At 42.9% G+C, this 23,360-nt stretch overlaps 1 protein-coding gene across 1 annotated transcript in view; it reads right to left on the reverse strand.

Annotated features, from left to right (window-relative positions):
- The window catches only part of MUC6 (mucin 6, oligomeric mucus/gel-forming), a 72,229-nt gene extending 55,201 nt beyond the window's left edge, over positions 1–17,028 (reverse strand). The window contains exon 1 of the mRNA XM_065403346.1: positions 16,986–17,028. Coding sequence (XP_065259418.1) covers positions 16,986–17,028 — 43 coding nt within the window. The remainder of the gene's footprint in view (positions 1–16,985) is intronic.
- Positions 17,029–23,360: the final 6,332 nt, after the last annotated feature.

The following is a 23,360-nucleotide window of genomic DNA, read 5'->3' on the forward strand; positions in this document are numbered from 1 at the left end:
TTTGTTTTTTTTACGTTTATTTTTTCATAAATAAGAAAGATATAAACTAAAATAAAAGTCAATAGGAAGAAAATTTAAAAATACCTCAGTAAGAAAATAAATATTTAAATGAGGGGGTGAAAGTCCTGAAGCCTGATCTTACAGAGATACTGACTAGAAGTGGTTGGAAATTGTTTTAGCAAAAAATTTAACCTTTTCATTGAAAAACTGATTTGTTTATTTCAGCAACTAAAAAACAAAACATTTCTAGCCAAAAAATCTAAAATTTTCAGCTAAAAATTTTCTGGGTGTGAGTTTCCAACAAAAAAATCAAAAACTTTCTGCGGAAATTTCCTTTAAGTCAAAAATCTAATTTTCCATAGACATTTTTTTTGATAGAAAGTTGTTGATCAGCCACTAATACTGATGACTAGCAACTCACATGGCTTCAGTTAGAGTTGTGAGTACTCAGCACATTTAAAAATCTGACCCATGATTCTTTAGTGACAAGTTTTGAATGATTTTCCTTTGTGGGTGTCTTTAAATTCTGACTACCATTGACTATTCTTAATGTTAGACATTGTATGTCAACATAATAAATATTAAACTGCATATAAGATCTCTCTTTTCTGAGCTATCTAGCTTTTTCATAAATCTTCCTTTAAATATTCCAGAATTTTTTGAACTTTTATTCCAGTATGTTTATCTTTTAATCCTTCCTGTAGTCCTAAAAGCTTGTAATTTAATCAGTCCCTTTTTTTTGAAGATATAAATGAAAGAATATAAATTTAGGCCATGATTTTCAAAAAGTGATTCATAATGTTGAGTGTTTCTATTTTTGGGTCCTAAACTTGAGATACATTAAAGGGACCTGATTTCAAAAAGTGAGTGCTCAGTACTCTCTGAAAAAGTTGGGTCTTTTTAAGGGGTGTCAAGTTGAACACCCAAAATCACAAGTCACTCTTAAAAATATTGACCATAGTGGTAAAATATTAAGTCCTCAGGACAACTTGAACTACAAAAAAAAAGGTCAATTAAGCCAATACTACATTAAATCTATTATCATATCTATTACAGTGCTTCATGCTAGCATATAATACACTAAATATTATAAAGACTTAGCTCCTAAATTCTTATTAATGCAACAAAATCTAGAAAGTTCATTTTCTCTTCTTTTAGGATTTAATCACGCAATCATAATCAGGAATAATAGCATTCTCTATTAACTTATCTACTGAATCATTGATATTTTCCAAATATGAGTCTTCCTTCTCCTTGACTGAGTTAATGACAACAACCTAGCATCATTGTTGTCAAATAGGTATTTCTTCTTTGAGTGATTGCACATCAATCAGATGTGTGCCATCAATCAGAGACTTTCCCCTCAGTGTTACCTATTGGGACGGCACATGTGCCCTCTGTTGCCTCATGCTGCTGCACCATGGTATGAAGGATGGAGTCACCCATAATGGTAAGTTCCTTCTGACCACCCACAACAGTTGTTGGAGCATATGTTCTTGCTAGTGCAAGATTTTCCTTCTATTTGTATATAGTTTGCACCCATTTTAGTAGTTTTTAGTGTTGGTTAGTTATACATTTTCTTTTTAAGAGTTTTCAGACACTTTAGTTCCCATTCCTGGGTACTGACATTGGTGCTGGGGAATGCCTCAGTCACCAGAGTTTCAACTGTACCACTTGTGCAAGAAGCCAATGCCAGTGAGTGACCCACACCACCTGAAGTGTCTTGGGGAGACTCATGTCAGGGATCAGTGTCAAATTTGCAGAAACTTTGTCTAGAACCAAGAAAGACAGGCAAGGAGGGGTCTGGTTGACTCTGCTATGCTAGGAGGTGATAAGGCTGTTGGATTTCTGCATCGCTATTTCTATCCACTTCAAAGCCTCTCACCTTCCTGGAGTTCACAATACTCTGGCAGACTGGTGAAGCAGATCATTCATGAGTCACTATGAGTGAGGCTTAGGTTTCTGCTGATGGTGGCAGCACTGCACCCAACTTTGGAGCCTCTCTGCTTGGAGTGGGCACCGAGTGAATCTGTGTCCATTACAAGTGCTCCTCCTACTTTGACTGAGCCTTCAGGCCAATCCCCCTCACTGGTGAGGAAGAGGCACCAGAAAGTATCTAAAGACTCAGCATCTGAGAGATTGAGATCCTCAGCACTGAAGCCCAGTAAGCACAAGGGCAGTGGGGTGCACTTGAAGCAGAGGACCTCTTTGAGGCAGTCATCAGTCCAAGGGGGTCCATTGACTCCAGCACCAGCCACGGTCCCATTGAGACTGCCCCTGAAGTGGTGTGTACTTCAACAGTACAGCCCTTGATGTCTCAACAGCAAGGATTATTCCGGGACTGTCTACGAAGGCTTTCACAGTGGCATGGGAACTGCTAAATCTCTTGGTGCCAGTTTCCTTGGTGGTCCAGGAGTCTTTGCACCCTGTACCAGCACCTATTTTGCTTGTGCCAACCCATAGTCTGGTTCTCGGGGCACCTCCAGCCTCTCAAGTACCTCTCCAAGTGGTGACATCTAGAGGAAAGTAGGCCGTGATCTCACTGGTACCACCCTCGGATAGCAATGATGGGAATAGTCCCCCCCACTCCACCCCCACCCCAGTGAGATGAAGTGGATTCCTTGTTGGAGTCAGAGGTTTGCTCTTACATCTCATGGCCACATCACATACAGCAATATCCCTTGCTCGGCACCTATCGACCCAACCATGTGGCCAGTTTGGACACTGCAGGCTCGGCAGCTTGGGCCAAAGCATTGGTCATTATGATGTGTAGATGTTCCTGGCTTCAGTCATCCGGTCTCCCTCAAGAAGTCCAACAGACCATACAGGACCTGCCCTTGAGGGTCCATCACTTTTTTCTGTGCACACCGATGAGAAGCAGCAAATCTTAAGCACTTGAGGGTAATGCTCAAATTTTGGGCATCTTTTTCTGAAGAGGAAGCAGTTTTGTCCTCAGCAGCCTCACCAGTATCCTACTTTCATGCCTTGCATCCAGGACATAATCAGAAAAAAGGCAGACGTTACAGGAGAAGACCACTCCCTCCTTCTTCTGCTGCAGCTACCAGTTTATCAAGGCAGCCTGGGAGTTCCAAGCAAGCATTCTGATGTGTTGGTTGAGGACAACCTACCAGTATCCAGAATGCCAGCCACTCCTACCATGCTTGTTGCCAACTATCTCTTTATCCGAGTGCTTGGTTGTACATCACTACCCAGGAACATTCTCCTGTAGGAGGTAAGGCCTGTAGGCCTCCAAGTGGAAGCCATAGAGGAAGTTCCTGTTTCTCAGAGGGAAGGGATTTTACTCTCACTACTTCCTAATCTTGAAAGCAAGAGGGGGTCTCAGGCCTATTTGAGACCAAAGAAAGGTCAACAAATTCCTGAAGGAAATAAACTTCCAGATGGTCACTCTGGCTTCTATTATCCCCTCCATGGACCTTAAGGTTTGGTATGCTCCCCTCAACTTAGAAGATGTGCATTTCCATGTGGCAATACATCAGAGCCACAGGAAATTCTTCAGGTTTGTGGTCGACAAATCCCACTACAGTTTATATTATTACCATTTGGACTGTCTGCAGCCCCTCGTATATTCCAGATCTGGCTATGACTGGGAAAAGAGAGCTCTCAGCGCCTCATGAATGACCTGCTTCACCAGTCTGCCAGAGTATTGTGTACTCTGGGAAGATGAGAGGCTTTGAGGTGGACAGAAATAGCAATACAGAAATCCCACAGCCTCATCACCTCCTGGCATAGAAGAGTCAACCAGGTCCCTCCTTGCCTGTTCACATAGGACATGGCTGCTGTATTGTCTGTTAGTACTAGCAGATCTTACCCCTTGATAAGGGGAAGGAAGGCCAGACAAGCTAGATGGATGTCCCCCATTTTTCTGGCATTTATATGTAGAGTCAAATCATGGGCAGACCACAAACCTTGAGTCTGCAGGGATCCAAGGTAAGCTCCCCAACGAGGATAGAAACATCTGTAACTAAGGGGAAAGCTGGTTGAGGAGGAGCAAACAGAACTCCCCCACAAACATTTGAAGGGTCTTTCTGCCAGTCTAGAGAGGTCAAGACTTGTGTGGACATCCAAACTTACATGTTTAGGGGATTATGGATCAGTGAGTACCCCAATGCTAACCACCATTGTAGTTTCCTGAGATGGAGCCTGGCATGCTGAACTATGTAAGTGCATGAGGCCATATGTCCTAGAAGCAGAGGCAATTTTGAACTGTCCTGGTAGGATGGGCCTTCAGGTCCAAAGCAGTGTTAGTATTGTCTGGAATCTTAGCTGTAGAAGCAGGGACCTAGTGTCCATAGAGTTCAAGACCACCTATACTTTATCCTTTGTACAGGTGACAGGATTGACTTCTCTCTGTTGATGAGCAACCCTAGTGCATCGACGGGGGATTGGATGACCATCAAACTGGACAGTACCTGAGCCTTGAACTGGCACCTCACCAACCAGTCATCAGGTAAGGAAACACATGAACTCCTATCTTTCTCATGAAGACTGTCACCACTGCCAAGGCAGCCCCACATAGATATGTTTGCAACAAAAGTAAACAGGAAATGTCATTGGTTTTGTTCTTGAGCAGGTCACAGCTCAAGGTCTTTCATGGACAATTTCCCATTGCCCTGGACAGACAAACTCCTGTACACATTTCCTCCAGTTCCACTCCTACCTGAATGTTGTTCAAAATCAAACAGCACCAGGCTCAAGTCATACTTGTAACTCCACAGTGTGACCTCGACATCATTAGTTTTTGACTTTTGGACAAAGATCCTCTGATACTTCCACCAGATTCAGACCTGATCTCTCAGGACAATGGGCATCTCCTTCACCCCACCATACAGACCCTACACATGACACCTTGGATGTGCCGTGGCTGGCTCATCTGGAGAAAATTTGCTCAAAGGAGGTTCAAGATGTGCTTTTAAATGTTAGAAAGCCTTCTATTAGGTATACTTACCTGGCAAAATGGAAGAAATTCTCCATCTGGTCCCAGCAGAAAGGTGTTTCCCCACTCCCAGCTTCCATCTATCAGGTATTGGACTAGCTCGTATACCTGAAACAATAAGATCTTGCTATTAGTTCCATCAAAATCCATCTGGCAGCTATCTCGGCTTTCCACCCACCAACTGATAACTGCTCCCTTTTTTCCAAGCTTATGGCAATCAGATTTCAAAAGGGTTTGGATAGGTTATCTTCCCAAGTAGAGCTCCTATTCTCCCTTGGGACTTAATCCTAGTGTTAGCAAAGTTAATGGGTTCCACCTTTGAATCAATGGCTACCTGTTCCTTACTTCATCTTTCCATGAAGGTAGCCTTTTTGACTGCAATCACCTCAACCAGGAGAGTGGGTGAGTTATGAGCTCTGGTTTCAGAACCTCCTTATGTTATCTTTTATAAGGACAAGATTTACCTCTGCCCTCATCCAAAGTTCCTCACTAAAGTGGTGTCCAACTTCCACTTTAATTGGGCAATTTATTTACCAATTTTCTACCCGAAGCTTCATAATCATAAAGATGAAGAAAAAGCTCACACCTTGGACATTAGAAGAGCGTTAGCATTTTACCTGGACCACACTAAGTTGTTTAGGTCATTGTCACAGCTATTCGTGGCAACTGCAAACAGACTGAAGGCCCTTCCAGTCTTCTCTCAAAGGATTTCCTTGTGGATCTCCTCTCATATTCATTTGTGCTACAAGCTGGCTAATGTGACAACCCCAAGAAAAGTGTTGGTGCATTCAACTAGATCATATGCAGCCTCTGCAGCCTTTCAGGCCCAATTGCATTTTCTGGACATTTGCAAATCAGCAAGCTGGTCATCAGTGCATACTTTTGCCTCGCATTGTGCCATTTCTCAACAATCTAGACATGGTGCCAGGTTTGGACATGTGGTCCTTCAATATCTATTTAGGTAGACTGCGATCCCACCTCCAGACCGAACTGCTTGTGAGTCACCTTAAGTGGAATGGACATGTGCAATCACTCAAAGAAGAAGAATGGTTATTAACCTGTTCAGTAACTGTTCTTCAAGATGTGTTACACATGTCCATTCCACAACCCACCATCTTTCCCCCTGTCTATCGGAGTCTATCTGGTAAGAAGGAACTGAGGGGGAGGGGTCTGGGTGGCTCCGCCCTTTATACCATCTGCAGTAGCTCAAAGCAGCAGAGGTGCATGTGCCACCCTGACAGGTACCGCTGAGGGAAAAAATCTTTGACAGTTGTGCACTAGGGTGCACACACCTGGAGTGGAATGAACATGTGCAACACATCTCAGAACAACAGTTAAGGAACAGGTTAGTAACCCTTTCTTCTTACCGTTTATCATAAAACCTTCTTTATCAAGAAAGGATGATGAAGCCGGGTTGATTTCAATGAGAGCTCCACAAGTGGAGCATTTGCAGGGCTGGACATTCAACAGTAAATTTAGTGCTGATGTAAAAGTATCAGACTGACAACTCTAGGAAATGAAGTCCTTCATTTATCCACAGAAGAGGTATAACATGGTGATCCATGTTGTTACTGGCCATACACTGGTCAACCAACGTGTCTTAACTCTGACTTGCCAGGGCCACCTTAGGCAAGATTATTTCAGTCCCTGAAGATGTAAGTGAAGGCATCAAACCTGTTCACTTGAAACTGGAATAAGACTACTATTTCATTTCATACAGGGCACCAAATAGCCATTAGACATTAACAACTCTGTCTCTGTGGACCTGGCTGGATTCAAACCAGTGATCTAGAGGTAAAAAGTTTCATATCCCATTACCATTCCCTAAACCTGCTGTCTTCCTTTGTAGTTAAGATTTTACAATTTTTTTATATTGCATTCATACATGCACTGTAAGAAAATGATCGTAAAGTACATATGCTGGTAAATACTAATAAAAACATTTCCATCAAAGGATTGCTATTTTTAGCTTCTCAGATTTATTGCAATGTTCTTAGCTGCCATTCATTCTATTAAAGAAAATGCAGTAAGTTCAGCTATCTTAGAAAAGATTGCCATTAAATCCGTCTTAGTACTTATGACTCAAAAATCTGCTTCATATTATATGAAGACATCTAAATGTCATAATGCTCTAGATAAAATTAACTAAAAGGAGTACCCAGGAGCATATGTAATTTATGGGGACAGATCAAGATTGAGCATCAACAATGAAACATTTATTGGTGGTCAGAGGAAGTTCACAGGGTTTCATTGAACGAATAGCTGGTTTTGGTTACAGAGCTCTGTGAAAAGTTAACATATCTGGTTGTATATGTGGAAATTGCCATTCTCACTGTAATAATCTGTCCAGTTTTTGTCCGACTCCATTGATTCCATTTATTAATATTTGGTATTATTCTGTTTTTGCATGGCATCATTGGGATTTTTTGGCTGTCACCATAGATTTTAGGAATCAGAACGGGTCGTATGAGCCAAGATAATTCAATGCTAATACATTTTCCAGTCAAAAGCTCTCAATATTGAGTTGTATTTCAGTTTCCAGAAAACACATTGCTTGAGTGTTTTGCAATGACAGAGAAACTTAGGGAAACCTCTGTAGCTGTCTATATGGAGACAGTTAAAACAGTTTAATTTGGTGACAGTCTATTATTGTATGGTATGTTTTAGGTAGGATTTTCATTAAGGTATGTCTAGTTTTAGGGAACACTTGCTTACTAAGCATTCTCTAAGAAGCTGTTCCACTTCCAGTGTTACATGTATTTCTCCTATCATGTTCTGGCTAGTGGGCCTGGGGAAGTTTGGATACAGATACAAATTTGGCGTCTGAGGGCCTACCTCCATAGTGGGCCAAACCAAAACCCAGCATCTGTTCATTCCTTTCTTTCCTTGATCTTTGGAAAAATTCACATTAAGATCCAAATTTTATAGCTTTGGACCAATTCTAGTTTTGAAGACTCTTCAGGCCAGTGATACTCAGACTGCAGTGGTTCAGGAGCCAAATTAGAGATCAACATTACCCAAAAGAACCACAGTCGTGTGAATTCATCTCATCTGTCTGTCTATCTATCTGTCTATCTGTCTGTATGTCTGATTCTTGCAGCAAATAAATTAATAACTTAGTGCAAGTTGATAATTTAATTGGTTAATAACATAGTAAAACATCCAGATTGGTTAATAACTAAATAACAGTGTTTTAATATCATATGCTGCAAAGAGCTTCAGGAGATAAATTAAAGAGCCACTTGCGGCTCGCGAGCCTGAGTCTGAGTATCACTGCTCTAGGCCATTGTTAGGGTTACTTTGCTCATTCCTGAATTTATTGATATCAGTTGCAACATGACAAGAACCAGCAGTTGGGTTGATATTTTGAAGAGGCAAAACACTTTTATGTATAACTCAGTTTAAGGCATAGGTTTTATTGTACTTCCAAATTTGATTGGCAAGCAGAAACTCATGTTTTCTAGATCAGCAGTTCTCAACCAGGGGTCTGAGGCCCCCTAGGGGGCTGTGAGCAGGTTTCAGAGGGTCCGCCAAGCAGGGCCGGCATTAAACTCACTGGAGCCTAGAGCAGAAAGCCAAAGTCCTGCTGCCCCAAGCCCCACCACCCGGGGCTGAAGCAGAAACCTGGGCAACTCAGTTTTTCAGGGCCCCCTGTGGTGTGGGGCCCCAGGCAATTGCCCTGCTTGCTACCCCCTAATGCCGGCCATGGCTTTTATACAGGGACGCTGGAAAAATTTGTGTAGTGGAGGTGCTGAGAGCCACTGAACCAATCTGTAAACCCTGTATATGATGGAAACCACTTCAAGCCAGGGAATGTGGCTGCACCCCTTGTTCCGGCACCTATGCTTTTGTATGCAGAAAAGCAGCTGTTGTGGCACAGGTGGGCCATGGAGTTTTTATAGCATGTTGGGAGGGGCCTCAGAAAGCAAAATGTTGAGAACCCCTGTTCTAGATGATCTTAAGTGGCTGGCCTTCAGACAAATCTTTCAACAAATTGATGCACATGCTTAATCATTTATGCTAGATAATTAAAACATTCCGTATCTCAAGCATATTAAGCCTGAATGAGGCTTTTGAGAACCAGTAAGGATGGTGATGTAAGGATTTTAATGCCAGAGTCTATACTAGTTGCGGTTTCTATTCAGTTGGAGTTATCTTTATTTTTCATGACTGAGATGCTTATTACATTTGCCATAGTCATTCCAGGTTCTACCTGCTGTCAAGTTGACTACGAATCTTCATTATGATGTTTGCCATTTCAGGCAGAGGTTTAATATCTACAGCATTTTGTAGCTAGTATGACAAACCATTCTTCTTTGTGGCAGGTAGATTAGAAGAATGTGGGTTGTTATGATAACATCTTGATTTCTTTAGTACAGGCTGTTTCAAAGAAATATTTTTAATTTTCTCTTGATGTACTTGAACTAAATACACACTTGAGAAAGAGTGGTTTAGATACAATTTTTTAAAGAAAATTAAAATTTTTGGCAGTTCCTATGTTCCTGTTTCATGGTCCATATTGGAGTGGACCCAAGGTCCATCTCATCCAATATACTGTCTCCAGCAGTGGCCAAAACCAGATTCCTCAGAGGAAGGTGCAAGAATCCCACAGTAGACAGATGTGATATAATCTGTCCCGTTCCCCCCCCCCCCCCCCGAAAGTCTCAATCTCATCCCTAAAAGTTGGAGATTACTTTAAATGCTGAACCATGGGTATTTTTATCCTTTCAAAAGCTCCTTGTTTCCATTAACTGCTATAACTTTGGATAGTCTTGTTATTTACGTTAACATCTGATCCCTCTTTGAATTTTACTAAATTCTTATTTTGACAACTAAAAGGTTGCTCATAGACTCATAGACTTTAAGGTCAGAAGGGACCATTATGATCTTCTAGTCTGACCTCCTGCACAACGCAGGCCACAGAATCTCACCCACCCACTCCTGTAACAAACCCCTGACCTATGTCTGAGCTATTGAAGTCCTCAACTTGTGGTTTAAAGACTTCAAAGTGCAGAGAATCCTCCAGCAAGTGACCCATGCCCCATGCTATGGTTGTTTTTGCCTTCAGCAAAAATGGTGCAATGGTTTTCAACTATAAAGTTAGGGGGAAATAGGCAGTGTTTCCAACATTAATTTATTTCCAGGCATTCTGAAGAGATCTAGAAATGCCATACTTAGGAGCAAAAGCCTGAAATTTGGCACAGGGAAAGTCTTGGGGCTCAAGAGATGTCTTTTGCTGGCCCCATAAAATTTTATCCAGATTTGGCCAATTAAGGCCCTGAAAAATTTCCATTTGTACATGCTTAATAAAGCTGGTTCGAGGTCGGCTGCTAAAATCTTTGAACTTCTGACTCCCTTGGAACTCTCTGAACATTGAGCATGTTTTCTAACCTTATGGAGTTCCTTACATGATCCGGTATTGTAGAGAGGCAAAGCAGTAGCTGAAAAATAACCTTTGGCTGAAAAGCACTGGATTAGAATCTAGGAGGCAACCGTGAAGTTTAGTTTCAACTCTTCCACTAACAAGAACTAATTGTGCCCTTCACATGTCTTATTATTGAACAAGGCCTCATTCATATTCCTCTCAAGACACAAACAATCATCATTCACCCCCATTTTACAGATGGGATAACAGATTGCACAAAATGAGTACTGGCACAACTGGGTAAAAACCTAGAGCTCTAATATGAAAGGCCCATTTAACCAAACTGCCTTTCAGAATGAACATGCCAAATCTGTGGGTTCAGATGTTCTGTCTATAACCACTGCTCTATCCTCTAGTCCATTCTCCCCTGGAGCCTGAAATAGAATTCTGATTGCCAATACTTTTCCACTATCTAGCAAATAGTTGTGTAAGCCATTAAAGTGGGCTTTGCATTCCCTTCCAATGGCAGGCCCTCCCACATAGAAGACAACTGCTTATTGCTGCTACTTCTCCAACGCAAAATTCTCTAGTGTTAATAAGAACAGAATTTGACCCCGGTGTGGATAAGACTTTCACATTGTATATGAGAATTTTGGCCTCAGCACAGACAAACTTCAAACTCAGGAAGAACTTCTTTTTTTGCAAACATTTTGCATAGGGATATTTAGTATAATGCCAAGGTCCAGAGAAAGTTCTCAAGAGACATTCTTAGTCTGCATACACATTGTACATTTCATATCCAGTTTCTGGCATTAGGCTCTGTCCCTGACTTCTGTTCTCACACTAACACCTTAAGTGAGGAATAAAAAGAAAGAAAGTGTTCAGTCAGAGTCCAGTGATTTGGATGAATGCTTTGGAGAAGAGCCAACAACCTCAGCAACACCAATGCTTGGTGGGGATTGAAAAAAGGAGTGAAATCTAGACAAAAGACTAGGTTAAAATAGAGTTAAACTTGTAACTATGTGCTCTATCTACCTTATATAAAAACAAACTAAGTAGAACACTATTTCAAAATAAACTAAAACATCAATAAGTCTAGCATTACTCAACAAATATAGAAAGAACAACTCTAACTTTGCCTTCTTGCTTCTCACCAGCATTGTCTGTGCAACTTAGCTAGGTGGTTGCATGCTTCATTGCAAGTAAGGCCGAGTTCATTGCACACCCCAGGGGCTCCTGTTGGTTGGCTGGCAAGAACGCAGGCAAGTAGGTAAGCTGGCCAGTTGGTCAACTTGCCTAGTATCAACAAAAAAATTTCCATGGAATGTTTCAATTTTGAAGAACCGGCATTTTCCAAAGGAAAAAAGTTCTAGTCAGGGAGGACACAGAGGGGTATGAGGACATGAGGCACTTGAACTATAGTGCCCATGAAGGCACCATGAAGGCATTTATAAATCAAAATTTTGGGTTTTAAACCAAAAGTTGTGGGCTGGAAACTTTTGTTTGTTTGTTTTTTTTCACTTAATAGTCAACGTTTTCTGCAGGGAAACAAAAACTTTTCTGATCAGCTCAATTTGAGTTGTCTTATGGTCGTGTTGTAAAATTTATCCTGACAAGTCAAACATATGTGTCCTCATTTCAGAAGCCTTACACTTCTCCATCATTCCTTCAATTATGCTGTGCTTGGTTGCTCTCATACCTACGCACCTCAAAAATGTACACTGACTGACTTGAGTTTATATAAGAAAATCTGTTACATAAGAGTGGACGATTCTTGAATCTCTTGATTCTAGGAGTTAGGAGCTGGGGTTCTAAGCAATACACCAAAAATCATGAGACTCACAATAAAATAATGAGAATTGGCAACACCTGGATGGTTGGTGGGTGGTTGGTTGGGTCAAGTGGATAAAAGCCTGGCTACTGGACTAAGAACATTCAGGATGCACCAGGCCCAGCACTGTAGGCATCCAGGAGCCCTGCTTCGAAAGGGGCTGGATCTGATGGGGAGCAAGAGTCTTTGTGGAGTTGAAGCTGGTTGGTGCCCAGTTAAACCCCACTACTTCCAGCTAAGCCTTTGGCTCGTGTTCAACCATAATCTAGATAAGAATTAACAGGAACTTCGAACTTATAAAACAAGTGAAAACAATTGCCCATTGACACAACTCAGACGTACTCACCAAAATAGATGAAAACAGACATTATGACTCAAAGAATTGTTTCCTGTCATTTGAATAAAGTGAAGGATATAAGTAATAATCATGGTGGCTTAACTGTGTTTCTTTTAGATAACTATCTAAAATCCTGCAGTGTTTAAAGAGGATGTTATAGATGGACATTTTGGGCTTCCTTAGACATTTATTTTATGGTAGAGTCTGGAAATACTTAAATCAAGCCTGTGAAGACCTAAAATAAATGTGCGCAAAAGGAGAAATTTACATATGGTAATTCAAATATCAATTTTTTAAGAAAGTGGCACGTGAACTAATATCATTTGGGAAATATAGATAAGAGTGTTTCTTATCTTTCAAGTAAGTAAAGGAAAATGTAGTAGTGTTATCAAGTTTAACTTCTATGCTATTTTGTTTGTATGCTATGAATGAGTTTTGCCATGGCTTGGTAAATATACATTGCACATCCTGTTGCCCCACTGGAAAAACTGTGCTTGTTTCTGAAAGGTCATGTCTTTAATCAGCTTTGGAGATCTGTGTACCCTGAAGGCACAGGAAGAGAGTAATCTTAGTGTGCTCCCAAGTGCAAGGTCTGCAGTTGTGCCTGTACTTTATGTGAGCTTCACTGGATATGACTCTTTGCACACATCCTATAAACACCCTGTACATCTACATAAGGGCCATGCATAACCTGACCTAAAGTGAGTAAATCAAAGCTTCAGGCTCTAAGAGTCTAAGAATGGCCTGATTTCATTTACATCTTGTGATTCTGTTTAGAATTAAAACATGATTCTATGAAATATCTCTAGACCAGGGGTGGGCAAACTTTTTGGCTCGAGGGCCACATCTGGGTATGAAAATTGTATGGCGGGCCATGAATGCTCACAAAATTGGGGGCTGGGGTGCAGGAGGGGGTGAGGGCTCCGACTTGGGGTGCAGGCTCTGGGGTGGGGCCAGAAATGAGGAGTTCAGGGTGTGGGAGGGGGCTCCAGGCTGGGACAGGAGGTTGGGGTGCAGAGGAAGTGAGGGCTCCAGCTGGAGGGCAGGAGGTGGGGGTTTGGGGTGCAGGTGGGGGTCGGGGGTGCAGGCTCCGGGTGGTGCTTACCTCAAGCAGCTCCCAGAAACAGTGGCATGTCCCCCCTCCAGCTCCTATGCAGAGGCGTGACCAGGCAGCTCTGCGCACTGCCCTGTCCGCAGGCGCCGCCCCTGTAGCTCCCATTGGCCATGGTTCCTGGCCAATGGGAGCTGCGGGGGCGGGGGCAGTGTGCAGGGCCCCTTGGCTGCCCCTATGCGTAGGAGCCAGAGGGGGGACATGCCACTGCTTCTGGGAGCTGCGCGGAGTGGGGCAAGCCCCTGACCCTGCTCCCAGGTGGGAGCTCAAGGGCCAGATTAAAACATCTGGAGGGCTGGATGTGGCCCCCGGGCCGTAGTTTGTCCACCCTTGCTCTAGACAGTTTCCACAAACAGTACGAGTTTATGTAATCCCCAGAGCTCTACCTATCTTATTTTTACTATCTCTCCCCACCCCCAACTTTAGTCCTCATTTGGTCAAGTTATGTAGCTCGGTATTTAGTACGGTTAAGCTTTCCTCAAATGGCAGTCTCTCCAACATTTTGATGATGATGTTTATCCTTTCTCTATATCCTCTGATTCCTTGACAGCATTTATAGTATGGGGAGGAGAGGGGGGCAGAATGTACTCTTTTTTTTCTAAATGCTATTTCACCAGTCATATAAAGAGAGACTATTAGGTAATAGTTTGCTTTCAGTGTTCCTACAAATAACCTATCAAGTGTTAATAATATATTTAAAACATTATCAGAATGGTATCCAGTAATGTATCCATGCCTTCCTTACTGTTTATCAGGAAGTATTAATTCCATGACTTTGTTAGTATACAATAGTATAGATATGCCTTATTGATTTAATATGTTTTAGAAATATTAAAAATGAAATTTAAAAATGGTAAAATCAAGGCAATTTGCAGTTATGTCTGACATTCCAACTTTAATTCAGCCAGTTGAACTAGAATTTCGTTAAGCTTAACTTCTCTTAGTCATCTGAGTTTTTCAAAGGCATATTAACAATCATATATGCACACTGGTCTGTACAGGACTTTTAAACTCTATCCTTTGTTTCACCAGAAGAAATAGTAGTTGTCACAGTAACTGGTTGGTAAATAGCATACGGGCTGATTCAGTTCCACCAAACTCAAAGAGCAGAGAGACAGTGCTGGTCTAAATTTTTAGTTTAGGTTAGGGAAAAACAACAAGAGAGAACTAAAATAAACAGAAAAGTTCTCAGAGATTTAAATTTCAGTACACAGAAAAAATCATAACAGTTGCATAGCTATATACACAAGAACAAACAATTGTAAGTAAAAGGATGCAAGTTATATCTATCCTGCAATTCCTAAGGTAGGGGATACTTAGCCCTGATCTACACTGGGAGGGCGGGGACTTACCGTGGTATCTTCACCGTGGTGAGTCGACTGCTGCCGCTCCCCCGTCAACTCTGCTTGTGCCTCTCATGGCGCTGGAGTACAGGAGTCGACGGGAAAGGGTTTGGGGGTCGATTTATCGTGTCTAGACTAGACGTGATAAATTGATCCCCACTGGATCGATCGCTGCCCGCCGATCTGGTGAGTAGTGTAGACATACCCTTAATAGCAATGCAAGACATTCAGGCAGAGCCGGCCTTATGGGCAGGTGACATGAGCGACTGGCCAAGGTGCCATGGTCAGGGGCAGGGCACCATGGTCAAGAGGATGCAGAAGGCCCGTGCCCACCTGGGGGGGGGGTGGGAGGAGGGGATAAAGGGGGCTGCGGGGCAGGAGCCAGGCAGGATGACACCTGCAGCTCTGCTGCCGCTCCACCTGCTGCCACTTTGCCTGCTGGGCGGCCGCCAACTGCTGGGTGAGCAGTACTTAAAGGGTGCCAAAGAAAGTTCACCCAGGGCGCCATTTTCCCTAAGGCTGGCCCTGGCTACCGGGGCTGAATTTGCTACCACTATAGTTCTCCTAGGTGCTGTTAGCCTAGGCAGTGAGGGGGACTGTGCTATCACCCAACCACCATGCCAGCCAGAAACCTCTGTTCTTTAAGCTGCATTTGTGAAAGTGCCATCACTAATGTGTACCCCCCCCACCTTCTTCAACTCTGTCACACTTTTATTATATCCATATGATCGTTTTTATAATCCTAAGTTTCCTGGAGGAAGAGGAGGTCAGGAGGAGGAATGACAGGGGATGAATCTCATTTTCAAGTCTCTTTTCTACCCTCCCCACAAGTCAAGCAGCTTTGAAGGGGAACTGCTGCTTCTTACCCTTACCCAAGTCAACTGATAAATATGGGAATGAAGGAAAAATTAAATGTAGCAATTAAAGGAGGAATAAAAGTGCGCACTTGAAAGTGGTTTCAGTGATTCTTAGCAGGTATTATTCTAGCATTGAGAGGAGACATCCTATCTATGGTAAAATACACACATATAAAAGGGCAATGTAAACATTTGATTACCACTGACTTCCTGTTGCCAGCTCTTAATATTTGTGTAAATAACCTTTTTAGTTTCCTTTCATAGCAGTATAGGTCTTAGCTTGTACTTAATGGATTCCCTATTCACATTACCTGTTTGCTTTTCATTCCACATCCGGTAATAATCATACCCAGTATGATTATGAAGTTAACAGACCGGTTGTGTCTATGACCCGGTAAATGATAAAAAATTGTTAGGTTTACCTGACTCCAACATGGACATTAATTACAAACCGGAGCTTTGCACAGTGGTTCTTCTTCTGTGACCCAATGAAGTGGTTTTGATTAAACCCCCCTTTCAGATATGCTTATGAAAACTTATTGGGGGTCTAGAGTTTCTTTTCCCTTTTTCCCACTTGCTGTATGCAGTAAAAATGTGTGCCCAACCGTTTTCCTTATAAACAGTTCAGGGTGAGGGCTGGGTTTCCCCATCCCTACCATCAGGAAGGAAATGGACAATGTAGTTAAAGTCCAATTATTGAATAAACTTGTTTATGTGAAATCTTGGACCTGTAGTATATCTGTTCCATGCTAACACAACACAGAGGAACCCAAAGTGAGGTGTTGGGGATACTTTGGTGCTAGTTTTCACTTTAGTTCCTATCTCAAGCAAAAAGGGGCACATCCTACTTGGGACTGGTTCAGGATTAAGTCTAGTGTAACTCAGCACTTTGTTTTGAGGTCATAATTGATGCCAAGGGTTTAGCAGACAAAAAAGTTCCCTTTTTCTCCCTACTTAAAGCAGATCAAAAGCAAATGATAGAATGGGAGTATTGCTGTATGGGCCAAGGCAGCCACTAGAAAATAAATTGGTCATCCAGAGCTGTTGTGCTATTAGTGCTGATTTCTGTGTTTGTGTGGTGGTGAGAGAGAGAGAGACAAAGAAAGTAGAGGATGGAGGAAAGTTATCCGTAAATGGGAATTCTTGTATAGATGTGCAGTTTTTCCCTCTCTTCTTCCTCTGTTTACTCTCTCCACCACTTCTATTTCCTGCATAGTGCTTCTCCGCCATTTCTACCCTGTGTATGGGTTGCAGCAGCCGCAGAATTAAACTGACCTGAGTCCCTTTCATTGAAGCACCTTTTCAGTGCAACCCAGATCACTTCAGAGATCAGTATTCAAGCCAATTAGAGCTTGCTGCAAGTATATATTGAATGCAGAGGTCATCATCATAGCTTGTTGCACCAAAGCTGCAGCCAAGACCGGGTGTTGTCACTTGTCTCAAATAATTCCTTAAGAGTACAAGTTGCTGACAGATGGCACTGCATCAGGCAATGTTCAAGTGCTTGCCTATGCTCTCCACATTCATGTTTGGGGCCGATCCTCAACTTCCACTTGGTAACATTGTCACCAGTCTTTAACTGATTTAGAGTACACCAGTATTTTCATTCAAAGTCAGTGCCTGGAGGGAGTTGTTCTGAAAAAACTAGGTGGCAGAGGAACCCAATACAGGAGCTAAGAGAAAGGAGTTTAGACCTTTCCCATACTCCCAGTCAAGCAGAGGATAACAAGAGCTTTGCATGTCTCTTGACAGCTGTCTACCCAATGGCTGCCATTTTTTTTTAACTTTACACTGCTTGTTCCAAAAATCTTAAAAGGTTTTGGCTGGGTTCCTGTTTTTAGGCCAGCAGACATGCTCCAGAGCACTATGGGAGTGACAAGTTCTCTCAGTTTCTCTAAGGCTGGCATTAGCAGAATGCAAAGTGTGACTGACACCAACAGAGGTCCCCCCACCTGTGGTATCTGAGGTTTTGGTCATGGTGAGTGTCACAGGCACAAAGCCAACACAGGGAGGTCTGAGGCCATTGTCTTCATGTAATTATGATTAAAACCCAGGCACAAAATGGTGATGTCTTTGCCACTTCAGAGAGGCATATTTTTTTTAAATTAATTTCTCGCTTTTAACAGGTATGAGAAACGGAATTGGCTCTAGAGCCACCGCAACACAAAAGGACAATAACTGTAACAATGAAAGAAAGTTCTATAGAGTTCAGAGTTTATGTACGCTCTGAAATAAAAGAAATAAAATCCTGTACAACACTTAGTGCAGTTATTTTTATGTTGTGCAACAAATACAATTAAAAATAAATTAAATAAATGAAACCATAATTAACTATTAAAATCGCAGATTGGAAGCATTGCTGTAGCCTGAAGAAAGGGCTAGCCATTATACCAAAAACCAAACTGTTTAGGGTTGTACAGGATTAACAGGAAAGAAGGACATGGCCAGGAAAGGAAATGAAGAAAGATAAAAAATGTCAAAGGAGAGAAGCAGAATAATAGGAGGCAAAGATATTTTGAAAAGGGAGAAAGATATTTAAGAAGGAATTAAGTATGCAATATGGAGTCTAGTTTTCTAACATGGTGGTGATGTTCAGACTTTGTAAAGGACACCCACATCTTCCATTTGGATGGTTAAATCAGAACTTAAACTGTTTGGGTTTGTTAATTACCTGTTGGAAGCACTGATTTGAACTTGCAACTGTCAGTAAGGATTAGAGATGGTCAGAAAGCCAATTTTTTTACTCTGAGAAGTTTCAAACAAAATTTTTTTTTCACAATTTTTCAGTTGAAAATTTTCCATTTTCAAGAAGTTTCAAACCATTTTGATACAAACATTTACATTTTGAACTGACATTTAGAAATGAACCTTAAAATGTCATTTTGACTTTTTTTTTTTCAAAAAAGAACCAAAATGACATTTTAAGGCAAAATGGACCAAAAGTGCTTGCTTTATGCCAAAATGTTGATTTTCCTGCAAGAAAAATGATTTTTTGTTGAAATTGACATTTTCCCATAAAAAACGGTTTCAATAAAATTTCCTGCCACCAAAATGTCAACAAACTCCAGGTGTGAAATATGCCTGTTATGTACCCTAAAGTTCACATCAGCAAAGGATCTCAGCTTTCATTTAAAAAATAATAGATGTTTCTAGCCATTCTGGTTGCTGAGAAAATCTTGAAAATGTGAAGTGAGTGCACCTTAAAAGTTCATAAAGTAGAAGGCAAATTTAAAAAACTCATCAGGAAGTTGCTGGAACTTGAATTTTTACTGACCTCAAAAAATGGTTGTTATGACACAGAGAGGATCATTTTCAATATTAATTTGTAACGGGTCTAGAATCCGGGATTCTAAGAATGTTAAGTATCCAGCGTCACTGTTATCAGGCACGTCATACATTGTTTACTCTTGCTTGAGTTTCCAGGACCTAAATTTGGTAATCAATCAGTAGATACAGTACCTTTACACATTGTTAACACTCTGTGAGTCAGATTTTCACATTTATTTTCAAGAGCTTTGAGATTAATATCAGATTCTGAGGTCAGAATCTCCACACCATTCACGTTACTTTAAAATAATGACTTGAGAGCCAAATGTATCATATTTTGTATAATTTTCTCTTGAGATATTTTCAGTCCATGTCTCCGTAGCTTTTCTTAATTCAGAGGGAGCATACTGAACCCTCTGAAGCATGGCAGGCAGATGGGGAAAACAGCTGGCTGGCATCTCTTGGTTTCAGAGCAGAGTTCAATTTCTCCATTGTGCTTTATTTTGGGTGTTTTCTTATTTACAGGGAGCTTCTCAAAGTAAATTGAGCTAAAAAGTTGCAAGAGGTAGTTCATAGAATCATAGAATATCAGGGTTGGAAGGGACCCTCAGGAGGTCATCTAGTCCAACCCCCTGCTCAAAGCAGGACCAATCCCCAACTAAATCATCCCAGCCAGGGCTTTGTCAAGCCTGACCTTAAAAACTTCTAAGGAAGGAGATTCTACCACCTCCCTAGGTAACCCATTCCAGTGCTTCACCACCCTCCTAGTGAAAAAGTTTTATTGTAAGTTGTATTTTAGCATGTTTAATTGGTGTTAAAGGAGCTCAGCTACATTGTATTGATTCTGGATCCAGGCAGGCCTAGCACTCCCTTTTTCCTTTTAATGTTATTTCCTGTTTAGTACAGGTGGAAAAAAGTATGTTTTATCTTCAGTAAGTACAGTACCTGATATTTGCTGGGCTAAAAAATACTTGCATTATTTAATTGTTTAAAGTCAGTAAATTAACTAGTAAACAATTTCTGTGGTTGAAAGTAGCTTGTATAATGTCTGGAAACACAAAAACCTTGTTTTCTACATCAGCGCATTGGCAAACTTATTTTCATTGGCCACTTTCTGTCAAATTTCAGTAATAAACTATACCTTTTGTGACGAAGTTCCTCCTCTGCCTGGTCCTGGTTCCTGGGTTTTCCCTTCCACAGGGACCCCATCTATTTCTGTCACCTCCTTCCTAATGTTGTCATACTTTGGGTCTTCAGCTTGGTCCCGTCCAAACTTTTCTCTCCCGGGGATAATCTGCCCGAGTGCTAGGGGGCCAGTCTCTGTTGCCTTTCCTGGTTCAGATACATTAGGGTGGTGGTCAGGCTTGGGTGCTTCCTCCTCCGGGGCAGCCTCCTTTCCAGCTACCCTGATCCGCCTGCCCACAAGGGCGACCCTCTGTCCCTGGGTCAGGATCCGGGTCCCCAAGGCCTTAGTGCCCTTCTTTCCCTTTTCATCCTTCTACCCTGCCTGGGAGTAGAGAACAAATCTGGGGATATTTCAGAGCAGATTGGGGGTTGACAGTTTACTGTGGATGCCTCACTAACTTCAAGGTTTCCCCCTTTCTTCAATCCCCCTACTGGGAGTAAGTCTCCAAATCCTGGGAAGTCCCTCCCTATGAGCCCTGGGTATGGGAGTTTAGGGACTACACCTGCTGCTACCTCAGTAGTGTTCCCCTGGATTTCAATTTTTACTGGGATGGTGGGGTAGTAACTAACTGTCCCATGGACGCATGTCATCCCTGTGCACTTTGCCTGTAGCAGCTGACTACGCTTCACAAGCTTCCCTGAAAGAAGCGTGATCACACTCCCCGAATCAACCAGTGCCGTGGTCTCTGTCCCATTTAGTTTCACTGGTCTGATATACATATGTGGGGTTAGTGTGGCCTCCACCAGATGGATTAGGGAGCATGGGTCTGCCCAGTTCCCCAGGTTACACTGCATAGGCTCCTCGGCATTGGGACACTGTGCAGCTATGTGTCCCCACTCCCCGCAGGCATAACATCTGTATGGGGCCCAAGGCATTCCCCAGTCTCTTGGTTTGGTCAGTCTAATGACACTATTCTCTTCCCCCTCAGTGCTCCGACTCTTTGTGGCCTCCGGTGGGCCGTCATTCAGCCCCTTTCTTTTTCCACCTGGGCCCTCCTGGCTGCCCAGCTGCCCGAGCTCTGGGGCTTGGTGCTGCTAGTTTAACCTGGGGTGCCTCTTCCTTAACTGGTTGGGTCAGCTCCATTGCCGTACTTCGCCTCTCTACCAGTGTGACAAGCTCGTCGTAGGTGGAGGGTTCGTTCTGGCTTACCCAGGCGCAAAGGTCTGGCTGTAGTCCTCTCATGTACCGGTCGATGACCAGAACCTCTAGTATCTCCTCCGGACTCTGGGACTCGGTTCATAACCACTTTTGTGCGAGATGGATAAGGTCATATAATTGGGACCGAGGGGTTTTGTTTTCCTGGTACCTCCATTCATGATACTGCTGGGCCCGCACTGTGGTCATTACACCAGATCTGGCCAGGATCTCTGCTTTCAGCTGGGGGTAGTCTGCCGCAGCCTCTTCAGACATATCATAGTAGGCCTTCTGGGCCGCCCCACACAGGAATGGGGCCAGGATGCCAGACCACTGATCTCGAGGCCAAGCCTCCCGTAGGGCTGTCCTCTCGAAGGCCAGGAGGTATGCCTCTATATCATCCTCCCGTGTCATTCTCTGCAGCCTATAATGTGCCGTATGATCTGCGTCCCATCATGGCCGTGGTTCAGCTCTGTAAGGGTCTTTACCTGCTTTACCAGTTCCCGCAACATATCATGGTTTGAGCAGCCTGGTCCATCAGCAGATGATTAGTCTCTTGCTGCAGCTGCACTATCTCCTGTTGGGCGGCTGCCTGGACATGGGTAGCCTCCTGCTGGGCAGCCATGGCTTGTATCAGTGCCCGCAGTACGTCATCCATTGTGGTGAAAAAAAAAATAAACCCTCTCCTTTTTCTTTTTTTGTTTTCACCCTCCTTCTTCTGCCACGCTGTGCATACTTTATCCCACTCCTGATACCAGTTGTGACAAAGTTCCTCCTTGATGGGTCCTGCGCTTATTGGCAGATTTGCTCGCCTCAGAGATTCACGGCAGCCCTCAGTTTGGCCACTTTTGCTAGTGGCTCAAACCTGCCATTCACTCAGCTAACCTCAGCATTGGCCAGCATGGGGAAAGGGAGGAGAACAATCCCCGCAGTCTCTGCTGACCCACCTAGTGGGTCAGGGGATAGGCCAGGGACCTTCTCTCTGGTGGGACCCACAGTCCAGATCACCTCCTCTTGTCTCAAATAGGGAGTTGAGGGGGATGGGGGGAACCCGCACCCGCCCTCTACTCCGGGTTCCAGCCCAGGGCCCTGTGGATTGCAACGGTCTACAGTGTCTCTTCTAACAGCTGCATGACAGCTACAACTCCCTGGGTTACTTCCCCATGGCCTCCTCCCAACACCTCCTTTATCCTCACCACAGGACCTTCCTCCTGATGTCTGGTAACGCTTGTACTTTGCAGTCCTCCAGCAGTAGGCCTACTCACTCTCAGCTCCTTGCGCACCTCTTGTTCCCAGCTCCTCACACGCGCCTCACTAACTGAAGTGAGGTCCTTTTTAAAACCAGGTGCCCTGATTAGCCTGCCTGTCCTAATTGATTCTGGTAGCTTCTTAATTGGCTCCAGGTGTCCTAATTAGCCTGCCTTAATTGGTTCCAGCAACTTCGTGATTGTTCTGGAACAGCCCATTATCTTACTCAGAGAAAAGGGACCTGCTTAATCTGGGGCTAATATATGTATCTTCTATCACTCTTCTGTAGCCATCTGGCCTGACCCTGTCACACTTTGTATAGGAGTAACTTTTTCCAATAACGTTTTCCTAACAGTGATACCCAGGAGAGATCTTACTGATCACTCTTAAATGGTTAACTATAACTGAAAAACCAATTAAAAATTAGTGTTCTCCATTTTTTCCCCTATGCATAACAGTAGTTCTCACATCTATTTGGTGAGGTTATTCTGAAGTGACCCAACTTCCCAGCAGTCTTCATCCTTTACGTTTTTAATCCAAATCCTAAATCAACTTCATTCCTTAAAATCTGGGGGGTGGGGGAAGGGGTATCTTTCTGGGCCCCAGTTTAGTATATGTCTTTCCGCTTTGGAATGTAATGCTGTTGACCAGCTTGTGATGCAATGCCTGGAATGCCATTGGATTGGGTTGGCTGATTTTTGATGCAATGGGATCCATTAACTGTATA

Source organism: Emys orbicularis, chromosome 4 (assembly GCF_028017835.1).
Source record: "Emys orbicularis isolate rEmyOrb1 chromosome 4, rEmyOrb1.hap1, whole genome shotgun sequence".
Lineage (NCBI taxonomy): Eukaryota > Metazoa > Chordata > Testudines > Emydidae > Emys > Emys orbicularis.